The sequence below is a fragment of the Styela clava genome, chromosome 12 (genome assembly GCF_964204865.1).
Source record: "Styela clava chromosome 12, kaStyClav1.hap1.2, whole genome shotgun sequence".
Classification (NCBI taxonomy): Eukaryota; Metazoa; Chordata; class Ascidiacea; order Stolidobranchia; family Styelidae; genus Styela; species Styela clava.
Genome location: NC_135261.1, coordinates 14,214,213 through 14,233,284, shown reverse-complemented (window position 1 = coordinate 14,233,284; position 19,072 = coordinate 14,214,213). Strand labels below are relative to the sequence as shown.

Here is a 19,072-nt window from a genome sequence, read left to right as displayed (position 1 = left end):
TTGGTTCAGATGCATTGAGAACTGGTGCTAGTTATTTCGGTGCTTTATTAGAAAACTAGTAGGGATTTGGCTATTGTTGGTGGTAAAAAAAAATAAATGTTTAGCCTACTTATCGTATGAAACTGATACATTGAGTAACGTGCGTAGGATTTTGGGCCAATATAACGTCGTTTTTTAAATTTTACACATCGGAACATCCATTAATATTCGATTGATATAATTCTCCATAATTACCATGTAATATTAGAAATTTTAATATAAAAATTCGGTAGCGAAAATACCCAAATTGATTGACCCTGTTTGACTGATAAATGGCTTAAAACAGGTCAGCGGGTGTGGGAACGGAACGTGCAATCGCTCATAAATCAAGATCTATCCAAACAAAAAATAATTTTCAAGATTAGTCTTCTAACCTATTTTTTTAAAACATTCTGAATGATATTTAGAAGCTAAATATATATATCGGAAATATCGGTCCAAACTTAGCCGATACCGATACACTTCGAATTACGACAAATTGGCCGATATTGCCGATACCGGTACATCGCTACATCTCTAGTGCGAAGGCCAAATACTAATAAAGAAAATAATGCATTTTTTTCAAACACGAATGATGTTATTATACCTCAAAAACGTTGGTAGCTTGAGTCAATCTTCAAAATCGGATGAGGGCTTTTGTCCATTGTTTTGTAGAAATAGAGATACCATATGACTCAGCACCATATTGAGATTGTCTAGAAAATACGTAATGGCCAAGATACCAACCGATTTTCTCAATTCACTGTGTATCCATTGTGTTGTTTTGCGTGCTTTTTTGTTTAGGGGAAATCAAAATATCTTTGCTTTGCCACTTTGCTTGGAAATCTTTGCCACAAACTGTACTTGAAATTCAAAAATGCCTTGATATTATATTTATTTACGTACACTAAATTCTTATTTCCACTCCTTAGTAAAACTGAGTTACATTTTATTAGTCGATTATGAATGAAGATGTCGTTCACGCAAATATTAACTTAAACCTTCTAGGTTTGTCATAAATACCTAGGATATCTCGTGCTCACAAGCAGAAAGCATCGCAAAACGCTATCACCGAGAAGTACGTGCACCCAGCGCACGATATATGTGGCAATATGTGTTCTCGATGAATTGTATTGAAAAAACTTATGTGTGACAGTCATTGACAGATCCAATAAAACGTGTATCTACTATCTATGCGAAGCTACACGCGGCTATTTTATGAGTTGCTTAAACGTGTAAACTTGTATATCTGCTATAAACTACAGATCATTTTGTATAATTAGTACGCTGGGTAATGGTCTCATAATATACAACTGTTTCAGTGGACCTTCGTCGAACCCATGGAAAAGCTTCATCAAACCCCAGGGATTCGATCGAACCCAAGTTAAAAAACACTGCTTTATATGCAAAAACCCAGGCACTAAACAGAAGGCGTCATTCTATAATTATTTATATTAGAATGTATCAAATTTCATATGGACTACGCGATGATCTTAGTTTAATTAAATTCAACTGAATGTAACTTATGAGTTGAAATTGATCAAGCTGGATCAGCCGTAAACGTGAATAACGTTACTGTAATAGTTGTACATAGCGACTTTCGCATAGCACACGTTAGCAAAATCAAAGCGGAAGCCGTCAACATCAAGAAAAGAATACTGCCAAGAACATAATAAAAAATGAATAATCTTCTTCCAATCTTTTAAGTTGTATGTTGGTTAAAGCTGTTCTAATGTTTTCCACCTTATTGTCTGATCTATTGCTAAACCTTCGCGATTCCATGCTAGATTTTGAGTTTCGAGCAATGAGATAACGTAAATCAGGGCTTCCCAACTCATCATCTTTAAATAAATTCAAGTTGAATTTATTGGTAAAAAAAACTAACAGAAGTCTCAGTGAGAACTTTTTGAATGCTCGTTATTCACAAGCGCCAATATTCAATTTAACACTAATCCAAGCACTAATCTAACAGGTGCTCTTCCAATTATTTCAGTTTTTCCAACAACATATGAGAAGTGCAAAAACTTTTATTAATGAAATAAATGTACTTATTTAATATAATTAGCACTTTATCTGTACCCAAAATCGCACTGTGGGAACCCTTGACGTAAATAAAAGGCGTTCATTTCGGGAAAAAACTATTTCTTTGGAAATCATTTATCGTAGTGCATCCCAACCAAATTCATTCCTCATTTTATTTTATTATTTTGAGGTATTATAGTCGCTTTTTGATAGTATTAGGAGCATCATTACTAAGTTTGAGTTGGGTTGCGCGAGACTAACTTCCTATCTTTTCTATATGCCTTTATATTAGTGGATCCGTATGCGTATACTGCAAGGATACTGTAGCTGGAATAAACATGACTATTCTATTCAATTAAAGAGTCCAGCTGCACACTAACACAAATGTATTTCTGTACCGTTTCGTCCGACCAGAGTCAGACTTCCTCGGAAAAGCAGTTTACAACAATGGCAAAAAATAAATTTGGTAAATGGATTTGAAACATCAAATCAAGTATGACGTAATGCATAAACATTTAATTTGCATTTAGCCGTAAAAGTAATGATGGGAAAATTAGAACCACAAATATCAGTGGAGCTCATTTCAGATGTTCGTGGTTCTCTAAGTGCCCATAATTTTAATTACATTTAGTTACCCATCATTTTCGTAAATGCAATAATAAAACTTTTTTTTTTTAATTACATCTGAAATGAGCTCCACTGATATTTGTACGAAACGTTACAGAAATACATTTGTGTTAGTGTGCAGCTGGACTCTTTAATCATTACTAAAGTCGTATTAATAGCTCAGTGTTGTTAGATATTTACAAATGACGTTTTTTTTTCGTTAGTCAATGTTATGATACCCTACTCTGATAATCATTTGAACTCCCTACTCCATTGCCAGTTTAAAACCTTACAAGATTGTGATACAATACATACTGTTATTGGGTAAACTAATGCTGTTATCAAAAGTAGGAGTATGAGATTATCAATGAGGTATTTCTTTCGGTGCAAAAATAAGTCAGAATAATATATGTAATAACTAATGTCAACAACTCCAAGACCAAAATAAATTCCATACTGCCACGCCTTCTAATTTGTCATTCCACGAAGTTGTCGCAGCTCTTGGGCTCATTAATTGCATCTTTTTTATAAACAGACCACGTAGGAGAAGAGCCACGCGTCACACATAAACTGTTAAACCGAGGAATTTTAGATTCATTTTTATTTGTATAAAACTGCTCATGCATTTAAATAGCAAAACGTGTATAGGCATAGATAGAGCACATTCTCAAGCCAGATTCATCATCACCTGCACTTGTATACAAAGCAATCATCTACATTGTTCTAAATAGCATTTTTCATTTAAACACAAAATATCAGAAAGTATATTGAATATAAATATTAAGTTTTGGGAATAATTCCGAGCAAGACGAAAAAACAAATATACCCACATTTATTTCACATTTTACTCTGGTTGTTAGCAGTCAATTCATTACCACTGAACTTGGCAATTATTGCTATTATACTGAATAATATTTGCAGTACTTATTGAGATATTGAGTTCGAGAGATAGTAATTAGGTATTAGAACAATAGAAATATGTTTTCATATATGTCAATTTTTGCGAACGTTTGTTTTTCTCAGATATTCTTTAGTGCGTTTGACTTTTTCATTCCTATGATTTTCATTGGCCCAATCAGTGGCTTTCTTGACGGCCAACCTGTAATGTTCAATTGCTTCGCCAAGTTCATTGTTTTCGCTGTAGGCAAGTGCAGCATTGTGATGACAATGTCTGAATACTCGACGTTTTACGGCATCGTTGTTATATTCTTTTTCCATAAGTTGAATGACGGATAAGTTGACCGCCACAGATTTCTCTTGAATATCACAGTAGTAATAGCAGAGAGCGACGTTATATAAACACCAGATTTCGTTAATGAATTTCACTTTTGACTCTTCATCTGCAACGCATGGTACCAACTCAGACATCTCCAGCAGGAGGGGTAGAACACAACAGTTAATGACTTTTTTCATCATGTTGTCCTCTTTGGTGATTTTCTTAATAATTGATGTTATTTTTTCTACAGTCTCCTTTATTCCCAGAACAGAGAAATTGCGTTTTGCACTGATATGATGGAGTTTGGAAGCAACATAAAAACAGATGATAGAAATAATATTCAACTGTTTTTCCGCTAATATACTCCCCATGTTCATTACATCTTTTACTTTACCAACAAATTGTCGCAAAATATCATCTTCTATTACAAGTTCTTCTAAACTTTGCGTCTTCAGATGTTTGCATATTGAAGCCAGAGCATTTCTCACTCTGTCTCCACCTTCCATGTTCTTGTCGCGAATGTCTGTCTACCATTATCTTATTGTAGAGTGTCTCCCATGTTTTACTAACTACTGATAAAACGTTGGCCCAATCGTCTTTAATTTCTTCCGGTATTGCAACCACTGTCGAATAAAAAGTTGAATATATATGTTGACATTTTGTAACAAGCATAGAGCACGAAGTCTAAATCTGACCAATCAACCAGTAGAGTTTTGACTTATAGCACGTTGATTAATATTGATAAATGTCAATTTCTCAAAATAAAAAGAACTTATTCAGAACCTTCGTTTGACAAGAAAAAAAAATATGCAAAATTGAAGCACAATATTCTGTACCTTCTTTCCGGTATATGCGGATAAATTTGGACGCTTCTTCATTTTCATGTAATAGGGCTTCGTGTCCTTTATCAGCCATTTCGTTGAGTTGATATCTGTCCATCGTTTCTGTGCCTCCGCCAGAAGTTTGGCTTTCTGTGACCACAGAGAGTCGTTATTCCTACTTTCAACCATGAACAGCCGTTGTTCATGGCAACAAATATAAAGATAAAAATCGGTAGATAGGTTTGATTGGGATTGGGAACAAGTTACATTTATTGATAAAGAACTAAAAGAAGTCTCAGTGAGAACTTTGTAACTAACATCCCGATCCAATTTTAATCCAAGCACTAATCTAACATTTCCTCTTCCGTTCATTTCAGTTTATTCAACAACACACGAGAAGAGCAACAACTTGTACTTATTTAATATGATTAGCACTTTATCTGTTGACCCCCTGAGTTCCCGCCGTGGACCCCTGTGGGTCCACTTGGACCACGTTGAGAAGCCGTGAGGTAAATGAACCGTCATTTCGGGATCAAACTGTTTCGTTGGAAATCATTTATCATATCGCGTCCTAACCTAATTAATTTTTATGGTCGCTTCTTAATGGTATTGGAAGCATCATTACTAAGGTCGTGTTAATAGCTCAGTGTTGTTAGACAATTACAAATTTCCCTAGCCAATGTTATGATACCATACTCTCATAATCATTAGAACTCCCTACTCCATTATCAGTGTAAAACCTTACAAGATTGGGATACAATACATACGGTTATGGAGCAAATCAATGCTGTTATCAAAAGTAAGAGTATAAGATAATCAATAAGATATTTCTTTTGGAAGAAAAATAAGTCAGAATATATATGTAATAACTGAAGTCCAAATTTCCAAGATCAATCTAAATTCCGTACTCGCACGCCTTCTAATTTGTCAATCCCTGAAATTGCAGCAGTCTTTTGGCCTCAATAATTGTAGCGTATTTATAAACAGACCCCGTAATAGAAGAACCATGCATCACACACCTTCTGGCAAAAAAAATCAATCTTCACTCACTGAAAATTTCAAAGCAATTGGTCCAGTATTCGAAGAGAAAAGCGATTTTTTAAAAATGATGGAGACAAATAATAACAATACCAACATATTATTGAAACAATCGTTATGTCCAATAAACGTGTCCAATTATGCAAAACAAATCAAACCTCATCCTTTAACTTAAAAAAAACAAGCAAACATATCCGCTCATTGCGACAATTAAATTAGCACTACTCAACGGCAAACTTCTAACACTAAATAAATAGTAAACAGCCGACTGGCAATGATTCGAAATAATAAATAAACATGAATAAGGGAAAAGCCTGATAAAGGGTTTTGTTTACGCCGACAGGCCTATTCCTGCCCACGGACAGATGATGAAATTGTTTTAAAAAGGAATAATTTTATGAGCGGTCAACCATATAAGAAACCTCAATGAACGATATCTCCTAAAATAAACACGGTCAAATATATACAAAATAAAACAAAGAAACTTTGTCTATAACATGTTATGTCGAGATGCTAATTAATTAATTTAAGTCTCTGCTTAATTAAGATAGGTATTTAACCCGATGTCAGTCATTCAAAACTTGCACAAGGTTTTAAAATGCCAGCTCAAGCCTCATAAACGGCGCTCCAGAAGTGCGTGTACAAATATGGAGGTAACTAATTTGTTGGCCCACTTTACATCAAGGACTGAAACCTACGGTAAGGGGTATATGTACTTGGCCAACACAGGAAGTCCGATTTCAAAATATAACAAAAATAAGGAAAATCTTAATAAAGTTATGGCTTATTAACCCAAACTCAGTTCACATACTACGGGAATATTTATCCTATAAACTTATGGCAATGTGTAGAAATATGAACCAGCTTGCAATATTATTTACAATTACCAGAATAATAATGAACGTGAAAGACTTCTAACATTTTTCCACCCATGTTTGTTTTTTGCCTAGACATGGGCATTTGTCACAATATTTAAACATAGTATTTGCCTGAAGCAGCGGGCTAAGATTTTTTGCAATCTTGTAATTTTCATGGCATACGACGCATCTGTTATTGAAGCTGACGTTTGCTATCTGTGCCCAAATTGTGCGGTACTTACCCCCGTGTCTATTTGATACAGCAAACAGGAGATTTTATTATAACGATGACTTGTAATATCTTGTCACAATGTAATTGTTTGTCGGTCAATGGTACAGAACAGTCACTCTAAACTGCATGGTCAGCGAAAGTCATTTTGCTGTCACCGATTTTGACAGACCGATCTTGATGGGCGAAGTACCAACAGTTGAAAAGGTGGATTGGTCTTCTTGTACAAGAGCTTTTCTTACTTGTAATTTTGTAATTACTGTGACGTTTCCAGTTGGTTTTGATGAATTTGGCAGTTTTGTGAAGCTGGGTAATTTTTGCTGCCCAAACATACTTCTATAAAAAAACACGATCTGCATTGCGGTGATAACAATATTGTCATATCATCTCTATTGTACATATTGAATTATGTCCAGGTACGTTTTAATAATACTCCTACACCCCTCTCTTTGAAGTCTCAGATGGGCGATTTCATAAAAAATACAAAAAGGGTAGGATTTGGGTCAAGTCCCTGCTCCCTTGGCACAAATAGAAATAGCTACTCTGACTTCAAGTTTACTGGTGACGCGGTTTATTAGTTTTCTATATTCAACTTATTATTTAGTATACTTGCGTGATTAACATACAGATCTTCCGTACAACGGAAATTTTTATATTAATTTATGGCATCATATTACATCAGTGGTTCTCAACCTGTGGTACGCGGAAGCTTTCCAAGTGGTACGCGAGCAGCTTTGAATAATTGCAACAATTAACTTTCGCGTTCGCTGAAATATGCTGTCAAAGCTTTCTATTTATTTTCCATACTGTATGTATTCACGGAATGGCGTTTATAGTGCTACCAGTACTTGTATTTAGAGATCGCCCTCCCCGCTACTGCCCGCTTTAAACGAAACGAGACGAGCATGTTTTTGCACTTAGTTCTGAAACGAAACGAGAAGAGCACGTTCTTGCACGTTTTCCGTGTAATGTCACGATGCGTCTGCATCGAGAAAAATCGGACAAGGCGAGTCGAAAATCGATATACGGATGTTACAAGTGCTACCTGCAGGACGTATTGGTTGATCGGCATACTCTTAAGTTTTAAGGCTAATTCATCAGTAATTTTTTGATTGTTTATTTATACATTTCGAAGCGAAAGTATACCTCCGAATACATCAAATATGGGTTCATTGCTATTGAGCAGAATGGAGAAAGTTTACCGCAGTGCGTGGTCTGCATGAAAACCCTTTCAAATTCAGTAATAAAACCGAGTTTGCTTAAACGACATCTAGAATCCAATCACGCAGATAAAAAGAACCACGATAAAAGTTATTTTGAGCGACTCAGGGAACATGTGAAGCGACAGCGCATAGACCAGAGAGGTCAGTTTCACCAAACGAATGCGGGGATTGTGAAGTCATCCTATGAAGTATTTCTTCTCGTGGCTCAAAACAAGAAAGCTCATACCATCGCGGAATTGCTTGTTTTGCCAGCAGCAAGAATATAAGTCAGAAACCTGATTGGCAAAGAGTCCCTGGCAAAGTTAGATCGTGTATCGCTTTCTAACGATACTGTGAAACACGGATCAAAGTAATGTCCCTTGATATCGAAGATCAAGTGATTGCTGGAATGAAAGGATCGATGTTTGGGGTTTTGCTATACAACTTGATGAATCGACTGATGTCACCAAGTGTTCGCAATTACTCGTTTAGGTCCGCTTTATTCAGAATAATTCTGTGCAAACAGAATTATTACTGAGCACGGATCTGTCAGCTACAACAAAGGGAATCGATGTCTTCAACGTTTTGGCCGAACTCTTCACCCAAAATGACCTGGATTAGGGCAAGTTGGTTGGATGCACAACTGATGGTGCTCCATCCTTGCTTGGTCGAATTTCAGGGTTCTAATCGCATGTTAAAACCGTATCCCCACGCGCCACATTTGTTCACTGCTTCATCCACAGGTTTGCTCTTTTTGCCGAGGTGCTCCCTCCAGACCTACTGTCATGCTTGGATCGAATAATAAAAATGGTGAATTACGTCAAAACATCTGCTCTTAACACTCGACTGTTTGCAAGATTGTGTGAAGATTTGAATTCAGATCACGGGATCTCGCGGAAATATCACTTGAAGAGTCTTTGAACATCGACAAGAACTGTTCACATTTTTCCAGGAGACAAGATTTCAAAAGGATTTGGAAAACGAGGAGTTTATATTACAGTTGGCTTACTTATCGGATACTTTTTAATCTCTTAACGATGTGAATCGTTCGTTGCAAGGGCCAGACAGATCAATCCAAGACTTTGTCTCTAAGCTTGAAGTGTTCGTTCGGAAGCTGGACATTTGGATGAAAAATGTGGAGAGCAAACGTTACGGAATGTTCGAATTCCTCACCACCGTTTCGTGGGAACCAAATGAAAAATTGTCTCAAGAAATTGCAGAACATCTAAGATTGCTAATAACGGAACTGATGCATTACTTTCCGCATACAATATGCTGCCCATATATGGTTAATCCGATTTTTGTCAATCCCGCACTTCTACCTGTTGGAACTGGTGAACAAGAAGAGATAATTGATATCCAAGCTGATGAAACTGCAAAAAATGAGCTCAGAGAATGCTCTTCATCACGAATCAATTTCTGGCTAAAATTGTCTTCTAGTTACCCGACACTGGCCCGTAATGCTGTTCCTCAACTATTGGTTTTTCCCTCCACTTGGGAGTGCGACCAGGGTTTCTCAGCCATGATGACAATTAAAACCAAGAGCAGAAATTGCCTAAATGAGCCTGGACATGATTTCCGATGTGCTGTGAGTGTAGTCAAACCATGGTTAACTGAATATTCACTGAACTTATTTCCAACTATCTATAATCAAAAGAATTATGGTAACACCTAGTACATTGTGAGCTATTTTGGACAAATCCCACTCGAAAAAATACATTACCTGAAAATCGAAATTTGAACGTTGCACAGTTGAAATTCAGATTAAAATCTATTCTAACGAACTGTGGCATATTTGAAAGCTCTGTTACCTTTCAGCGGCTGTATTCCTAATTAACAAATGGGATACAACTCGTTATTGAGACTCGTGGAAATGTAGGAATTAGGACAACTTTCTATACCGCAAGTCCAAGTCGCTCATGCCGATACCACTTTATTTTGTTTTCCACTTTCATTCCCTTTGTTCTCCAGTTTGAATTATATGATTAAGCAAACTCACGGTCATCAGAACACGAAACTTTGCATTCAATGGGAAAGGAAAAGTTTATTGCCTTTCTAGACCGTGCTATTGGATTTAATTCTGCGGGAACTTGAGTTTTCATAACCGCCGATTCTTCTTCCCGTTCCCGAAATGGTAACTATATTTGTTTAAAAAATGGTTAATTAATCAGGTGAAGCTTCGATTTGAAACAAGGGCTTGTTTTGAATCAATTTGCTTTATTGAAATAACCCTTGCATAGCCGTGAAACCGCATAAGCTGCCAGAATTATATTTTTAGCAATGTAAGTAAAAATTCTTGTATTGTATCTTTGCAAGTTTGTATCTAAACCAAAGTCATAGGATTTTAACAGGAATATTTATCCGAGATACCAGAGAGACGTTTCGAGTGAGAAAAATCATGAAACTTATTTAATCAAGGGCAGCCATCGGCAAAACGAGTGCGTTATGATAATGAGGAATATACTAAGAATATACATCGGCGGTGACCTGATTTATTAAACGACGAGACAGGCTATGCTAATTGCAAGACCCCTCTGATGCAATGATGTCAAAAAAACCAATCTGTTATGACCCCATTATAAGGATTTCGAGTTTCTGTATCGACTTTTTTCTCATGAAATAAAGGCATTATTACGGTTAAAATTGTTCGGTTAATTTATGCTTATTTATGTTGTTAAGGTTTAAGTGATAGAGTTTTCCAAAGTTATACAAACTCATTCATTCGGTCGTATTTCAATTTTGGTTCTCGTCACAGGGTCGTTTACGTAATGTCTTATCTGTTGCGTCTCTTTGCGCCAATCACGTTTGTGAACGCCTTGAACTCAAGCTTGAGAAGGCATGTATAGGCCTTCAGTAAACATCTACCTATTCAATACAAAAAAAATCGGAACTCCCGAAGTATGTGAACCAAGATGGCGGACAACAGAACGTAGTATGTGTACCAGGTTGGGGTAAGCCATAATTTCAGGTACAACCACTACGGAAGTCACTTGGCTAGTCGTCGAACTTGTAATAGATCTAAAATAGGGAAAATTGGAATAAAGTTACTCCCTAACCCTAACCTGCTACACAGACTACGTTCTGCTGTACGCAGCTGCAAAGTTGATATGGATCTGGTATGATAACTGATAAGTAGTATTTGTAGCTGTTGTATTTGGCTGTTGAAAATGGTTATTTCGTATTTTTCCGTTGGCTGTACGTATAGTACTATTATAGACAACGAAATGGATCTTCAGTTATATTCCACTGTTTTCAAAAGATCCGGAAAGTCGCGCAATGTGGAAATCATCTATTTGCAGGACTGCTTGGTGTCCAAAAGTCATCTCACTTGTGTTTCACTGTTTGCGGACAGCACTTCGATGATGGTGAGTGATAATGTGCCGTTATCAATTTCTTTAAATATTCATAAGCTCCCTCATTTCAATGGAAAGCAGATGACAAACTACTGTTATTGGCAGGCCTAGGCGTAAGCTTACTTGCAGACTTGACTTGTGTAAGGAATTAATCATCAATTGTCATAAGGTATTGTTTCCATAGTTAGCAGGTAATCTATTATTAAGTTTGAAAGGTTGAATAGATAACTGAAGTTCAACACCAGTGGTCACGAGAAAAAATAACCGGAATTCAATGGAATTCGCCATCTAGGAATACGCTCGTTATTACGACCCTCGCCCACCATTCAAGTCCATGCTTCTGAAAACAAATAACTGGCTAACTAATCCCAACATAGAATGGTAATCGTATGAGAGACTGTGGTTCGCCATATGTTTAGTTGTTGCACCTGGTAAAAAAGATATGCTGCCCGGAATCAAATTCATTTACGAATAGTGTTTGTGGTGGGACATGGACATAAATTTCACACCACTCGATTGTTAGATTTTATGAAAACTCTACAATTAAAACAAAGCTAGTGCAGGATCATGATATCGAATGAATATGTATCCATTACCTCACAGATATGGGTGCGACCATGGAATAGATGGATGGCAAAGTATAAGTTGCTATAAGACCACAGTGGCACAAGACCTCAGCCTGCGTGACTTGATAATACATCCTCAGTATCCATTCATTGATGCTTATCGTATAGACAAAGTAACTTGTGATTACTGTGGATTGATGGAGATAAAGTGTCCATTTTGTTTTTGTTTCGATGGGTCTGGTGGTGAAGGTTTCAGTCTAAAGTTGGTTTCAGTCTAAAGTTGGACATCGATACTACAACCAAATACAGTTGCCGATGAAACTTAGCGAGGCGTAATATTCCGACTTTGTGATCTGGAAGAAAATTCTAATGGGTAGCCGGCTAGCCGCAACCTTTTGTTTAAAGAATATTATGAGATATGATTAAGAGTCTGAACTTTCATTTGAGAGGGGTGTAACCCAAGCAAATTTGCAAATGGTATTCCTGGTACCAAATGTATCACACACTTTACAGTAATTATAAATTATATTTGAAAAATAAAGCACATTATTAAAAATGTATTTTCAAAAAACAATTGGTTTTATCTGCAGATACCAGGTTTATATTGAGATTGATCATTTTAATGCTAAATTTTCCTTAGTCAAAAGGCACACTTGATTCGCAAAGATTTATGAATGCGCACAGTACATCAATTTGTCTAATGTTTTGATTCCATAGGCAGGATGTTGTGGATCGGTGCAGCTCAGGATGGGATATTTTTGCTCATAAATGCACATTACGTGTTTCACATGAATCCATCGTGCTCAGATTCGACTGTTTTCAAGGTCTGAAGGCTCCAACTGATTAATATTATTGGTACACAAGAGAACTTTCAATGTGGCATGCATGGGTCAGTTGGAGTCACTAACATCAAGATATCTATAGGCAAGGATAAGATAACCTGGAAGTAACATGCCATAATTTAGAGTAAAAAATGTATCTGCCTCCACAGCTCATATTTTACAGTGTTATGGTTCTAGTGAAAAAGGGTATAGGCGGCTTCTTTTAAGTGTGGTAGGTCTAGATGAAAGACACATTAAATGTTTATGCTAACAACTGCAAAGTGATATTGCAACGCATACAAGGCAACAGAATTTGTTGAAATGGTCCTGCCTTTTTTTAAAACCCCCCTTTTTCTAACTATTCTTTTCCGAAATGGCGATGGCGAAAATTCAAATATTGATGGGACATAAGCAGCTGATAATGGGTTATCTCTCCTTTTTCCTGAAAAGAAATTAAACACTAATCATCATTTGACAGTGCCAACTGCCAAGTTTGTGTATCAGACCGGTAATAGATTACCTGCTAACTAACAAAACAATCAGACAACACCTTCTGACCATTAATGAAGATTTCCTTCCAATTTAAAACGCAAATATGCCTACCAATGTCGGTAGTTTTTAGGATAGGATTTATCTGGTGAGGGAGGATTGCAAGGTGCAACATCGTACGATTACCATTCTATGTCGGGATTAGTTAGCCAGTTATTTTTTTCAGAAGCATGGACTTGATGGTGGGGGGATGTCGTAATCGACCAGCGGTCGTGTGAACCACCCTCAGTGGAAAGCGAGCTGCAATCCTCTACGCCTAGCCCAGGCCTATCAATAACAGTAGTTTGTCATCTGCTTTCCATTGAAATGAGGGAGCTTATGAATATTTAGAGAAATTGATAACGGCACATTATCACTCACCATCAACAAAGTGCTGTCCGCAAACAGTGAAACACAAGCGAGATGACCTCTGGACTTGACACCAAGCAGTCCTGCCAATAAATGATATCCACATTGCGGGACGTTCCAGATTTTTTGAAAACAGTGGCATATAACTGAAGATCCATTTCGTTGTCTATAGTACTATACGTACAGCCAACGGAACAATACGAAATAACCATTTTCAACAGCCAACCTTACAACTGACAGGAGCCAAATGGACGTTTTTGTTTTTTTGCCGTCCAGTAAACAAAGTCACGTGACCCGTGCAAGTTCTCTATAAGTTGAGTGAAAAAGCGGGTGTGAAGTAGAGATGTACCGATACCACTTTTGCCGCCGATACCGATACCAGTTAAAAAATCCGATACTGATACGCCGATATTCGGAAACGACCGATATTCCGATACTATGTAATTATCACCTCAATTGTGCTGGGCGGACGGCTTAAAACAATAGTCTTTGAGCATTATTAATAGTGCACATTTTTTCGGATCAAAAAAGAGGAATGTCACATAATAAGATGTAGATGTTTGGGATCCAAATGCGTTAATTGGTTCAGATGCATTGAGAACTGGCGCTAGTTATCTCGGTGCTTTATTAGAAAACTAGTAGGATTTGGCTACTGTTGGTGGTAAAAAAAAAAATGTTTAGCCTACTTATCGTATGAAACTGATACATTGAGTAACGTGCGTAGGATTTTGGGCCAATATAACGTCGTATTTTGAATTTTACACATCGGAACATCCATTAATATTCGATTGATATAATTCTCCATAATTACCATGTAATATTAGAAATTTTAATATAAAAATTCGGTAGAGAAAATACCCAAATTGATTGACCCAGTTTGACTGATAAATGGCTTAAAACAGGTCAGTCAGCGGGTGTGGGAACGGAACGTGCAATCGCTCATAAATCATGATCTATCCAAACAAAAAATAATTTTCAAGATTAGTATTCTAACCTATTTTTTTAAAACATTCTGAATGATATTTAGAAGCTAAATATATATATCGGAAATATCGGTCCAAACTTAGCCGATACCGATACACTTCGGATACCGAAAAATTGGCAGATATCGCCGATACCGGTACATCGCTACACCTCTAGTGTGAAGGCCAAATACTAATAAAGAAAATATTGCATTTTTTTAGACACGAAAGATGATATTATGCCTCAAAAACGTTGGTAGCTTGAGTCAACCTTCAAAATTGGATAAGGGCTTTTGTCCATTGTTTTGTAGAAATAGAGATACCATATGACTCAGCACCATATTGAGATTGTCTAGAAAATACGTAATGGCTATGAGATGACACCCAAGATAACAACCGATTTTCTCAATTCACTGTGTATTCATTGTGTTGTTTTGCGTGCTTTTTTGTTTAAGGGAAATCAAAATATCTTTGCTCTGCCACTTTGCTTGGAAATCTTTGCCACAAACAGTACTTTAAATTCAAACATGCCTTGATATTATATTTATTTACGTACACTTATCTTCTTATTTCCACTCATTAGTAAAACTGAGTTACATTTTATTAGTCGATTATGAATGAAGATGTCGTTCACGCAAATATTAACTTAAACCTTCTAGGTTTGTCATAAATACTTACGATATCTCGTGCTCACAAGCAGAAAGCATCGCAAAACGCTATCACCGAGAAGTACGTGCACCCAGCGCACGATATATGTGGCAATATGTGTTCTCGATGAATTGTATTGAAAAAACTTATGTGTGACAGTCATTGACAGATCCAATAAAACGTGTATCTACTATCTATGCGAAGCTACACGCGGCTATTTTATGAGTTGCTTAAACGTGTAAACTTATATATCTGCTATAAACTACAGATCTTTTTGTATAATTAGTACGCTGGGTGATGATCTCATAATATACAACTGTTTCAGTGGACCTTCGTCGAACCCATGGAAAAGCTTCATCGCACCCCAGCGATTCGATCGAACCCAAGTTAAGAAACACTGTTTATACGCAAAAACCCCTGCACTAAACAGAAGGCGTCATTCTATAATTATTTATATTAGAATGTATCAAATTTCATATGGACTACGCGATGATCTTAGATTAATTAAATTCAACTGAATGTGACTTATGAGTTGAAATTGATCAAGCTGGATCAGCCGTAAACGTGAATACCGTTACTGTAATAGTTGTACATGGCGACTTTCGCATAGCACACGTTAGCAAAATCAAAGCGGAAGCCGTCAACATCAAGAAAAGAATACTGCCAAGAACATAATAAAAAATGAATAATCTTCTTCCAATCTCTTAAGTTGTATGTTGGTTAAAACTGTTCTAATGTTTTCCACCTTATTGTCTGATCTATTGCTAAACCTTCGCGATTCCATGCTAGATTTTGAGTTTCGAGCAATGAGATAACGTAACTCAGGGCTTCCCAACTCATCATCTTTAAATAAATTCAAGTTGAATTGAATTGAACAGAAGTCTCAGTGAGAACTTTTTGAATGCTCGTTATTCACAAGCGTCAAGATCCAATTTAACACTAATCCAAGTACTAATCTAACAGGTGCTCTTCCGATTATTTCAGTTTTTCCAACAACATATGAGAAGTGCAAAAACTTTTATTAATGAAATAAATGTACTTATTAATATAATTAGCACTTTATCTGTACCGTAAAATCGCACTGTGGGAACCCTTGACGTAAATAAAAGACTTCATTTCGGGAAAAAAACTATTTCTTTGGAAATCATTTATCGTATTGCATCCTAACCAAATTCATTCCTCATTTTATTTTATTATTTTGAGGTATTATAGTCGCTTTTTGATAGTATTAGCAGCATCATTACTAAGTTTGAGTTGGGTTGCGCGAGCCTAACTTCCTATCTTTTCTCTATGCCTTTATGCTAGTGGATCCGTATGCGTATACTGCAAGGATACTGTAGCTGGAATAAACATGACTATTCTATTCAATTAAAGAGTCCAGCTGCACACTATCACAAATGTATTTCTGTACCGTTTCGTCCGACCAGAGTCAGACTTCCTCAGACAACAGTTTACAACAATGGCAAGAAATAAATTTGGTAAATGAATTTGAAACATCAAATCAATTATGACGTATTGCATAAACATTTAATTTGCATTTAGCCGTAGAAGTAATGATGGGAAAATTAGAACCACAAATATCAGTGGAGCTCATTTCAGATGTTCGTGATTCTCTAAGTGCCCATAATTTTAATTACATTTAGTTACCCATCATTTTCGTAAATGCAATAATAAAACTTTTTTTTTTAATCACATCTGAAATGAGCTCCACTGATATTTGTACGAAACGTTACAGAAATATATTTGTGTTAGTGTGCAGCTGGACTCTTTTATCATTACTAAGGTCGTATTAATAGCTCAGTGTTGTTAGATATTTACAAATGACGTTTTTTTTTCGTTAGCCAATGTTATGATACCCTACTCTCATAATCATTTGAACTCCCTACTCCATTGCCAGTTTAAAACCTTACAAGATTGTGATACAATACATACTGTTATTGGGTAAACTAATGCTGTTATCAAAAGTAGGAGTATGAGATTATCAATGAGGTATTTCTATTGGTGCAAAAATAAGTCAGAATAATATATGTAATAACTAATGTCAACAACTCCAAGACCAAAATAAATTCCATACTGCCACGCCTTCTAATTTGTCATTCCACGAAGTTGCCGCAGCCTCTTGGGCTCATTAATTGCAGCTTTTTTATAAACAAACCACGTAGGAGAAGAGCCACGCGTCACACATAAACTGTTAAACCGAGGAATTTTAGATTCATTTTTATTTGTATGAAACTGGTCATGCATTTAAATAGCAAAACGTGTATAGGCATAGATAGAGCACATTCTCAAGCCAGATTCATCATCACCTACACTTGTATACAAAGCAATCATCTACATTGTTCTAAATAGCATTTTTCATTTAAACACAAAATATCAGAAAGTATATTGATTATAATTATTAAGTTTTGTGAATAATTCCGAGCAAGACGAAAAAACAAAAATACCCACATTTATTTCACATTTTACTCTGGTTGTTAGCAGTCAATTCATTACCACTGAACTGGGCAATTATTGCTATTATACTTTTGAATAATATTTGCAGTGCTTATTGAGATATTGAGTTCGAGAGATAGTAATTAGGTATTAGAACAATAGAAATATGTTTTCATATATGTCAATTTTTGCGAACGTCTGTTTTTCTCAGATATTTTTTCGTGCGTTTGACTTTTTCATTCCTATGAATTTCATTGGCCCAATCAGTGGCTTTCTTATAAGACTCGACGGCCAACCTGTAATGTTCAATTGCTTCGCCAAATTCATTGTTTTCGCTGTAGGCAATTGCAGCATTGTGATGACAATGTCTGAATACTCGACGTTTTACGGCATCGTTGTTATATTCTTTTTCCATAAGTTGAATGACGGATAAGTTGACCGACACAGATTTCTCTCGAATATCACAGTAGTAATAGCAGAGAGCGACGTTATATAAACACCAGACTTTGTTAATGAATTTCACTTTTGACTCGTCATCTGCAACGCATGGTACCAACTCAGACATCTCCAGCAGGAGGGGTGGAACACAACAGTGAATGACTTTTTTCATCATTTTGTCCTCTTTGGTGATTTTCTTAATAATTGATGTTATTTTTTCTACAGTCTCCTTTATTCCCAGAACAGAGAAATTGCGTTTTGTACTGATGTGATGGAGTTTGGAAGCAACATAAAAACAGATGATAGAAAGAATATTCAACTGTTTTTCCTCTAATATACTCCCCATGTTCATTACATCTTTTACTTTACCAACAAATTGTCGCAAAAAATCATCTTCTATTACAAGTTCTTCTAAACTTTGCGTCTTCAGATGTTTGCATATTGAAGCCAGAGCATTTCTCACTCTGTCTCCACCTTCCATGTTCTTGTCGCGAATGTCTGTCTACCATTATCTTATTGTAGAGTGTCTCCCATGTTTTACTAACTACTGATGAAACGTTGGCCCAATCGTCTTTAATTTCTTCCGGTATTGCAACCACTGTCGAATAAAAAGTTGAAGATATATGTTGACATTTTATAACAAGCATAGAGCACAAAGTCTAAATCTAACCAATCAACCAGTATAGTTTTGACATATAGCACGTTGATTAATATTGATAAATGTCAATTTCTCAAAATAAAAAGAACTTATTCAGAACATCTGATTTGACAAGAAAAAAAAATATGCAAAATTGAACCATATTATTCTGTAACTTCTTTCCGGTATATGCTGATAAATTTGGACGCTTCTTCATTTTCATGTAAAAGTGCTTCGTGTCCTTTATCAGCCATTTTGTTGATTTGATATCTGTCCATCGTTTCTGTGCCTCCGCCAGAAGTTTTTCT

At 36.2% G+C, this 19,072-nt stretch overlaps 2 protein-coding genes and 2 pseudogenes across 2 annotated transcripts; 2 read left to right on the top strand and 2 right to left on the bottom strand.

Moving 5' to 3' along the window:
• Positions 1-3,218: 3,218 nt before the first annotated feature.
• On the bottom strand, positions 3,219-6,166 carry LOC144430771 (uncharacterized). Its single transcript, XM_078118853.1, has 2 exons — positions 4,699-6,166; positions 3,219-4,485 (listed from the first exon to the last, which is right to left on the bottom strand). The coding sequence occupies exon 2, from the start codon at positions 4,366-4,368 to the stop codon at positions 3,640-3,642; it is 729 nt and encodes a 242-aa protein (XP_077974979.1). The 5' UTR covers positions 4,369-4,485; positions 4,699-6,166; the 3' UTR covers positions 3,219-3,639.
• A 1,049-nt stretch (positions 6,167-7,215) lies between these two features.
• LOC144430603 (zinc finger BED domain-containing protein 5-like) lies at positions 7,216-8,547 on the top strand (annotated as a pseudogene).
• A 69-nt stretch (positions 8,548-8,616) lies between these two features.
• Positions 8,617-9,743, top strand: LOC144430602 (zinc finger BED domain-containing protein 5-like; annotated as a pseudogene).
• A 7,715-nt stretch (positions 9,744-17,458) lies between these two features.
• Positions 17,459-19,062, bottom strand: LOC144430769 (uncharacterized). The gene is made up of 2 exons (XM_078118852.1): positions 18,925-19,062; positions 17,459-18,725 (listed from the first exon to the last, which is right to left on the bottom strand). Exon 2 carries the CDS (start codon positions 18,606-18,608, stop codon positions 17,871-17,873), a length of 738 nt encoding a protein of 245 aa, XP_077974978.1. The 5' UTR covers positions 18,609-18,725; positions 18,925-19,062; the 3' UTR covers positions 17,459-17,870.
• Between the last annotated feature and the right edge of the window lie 10 nt (positions 19,063-19,072).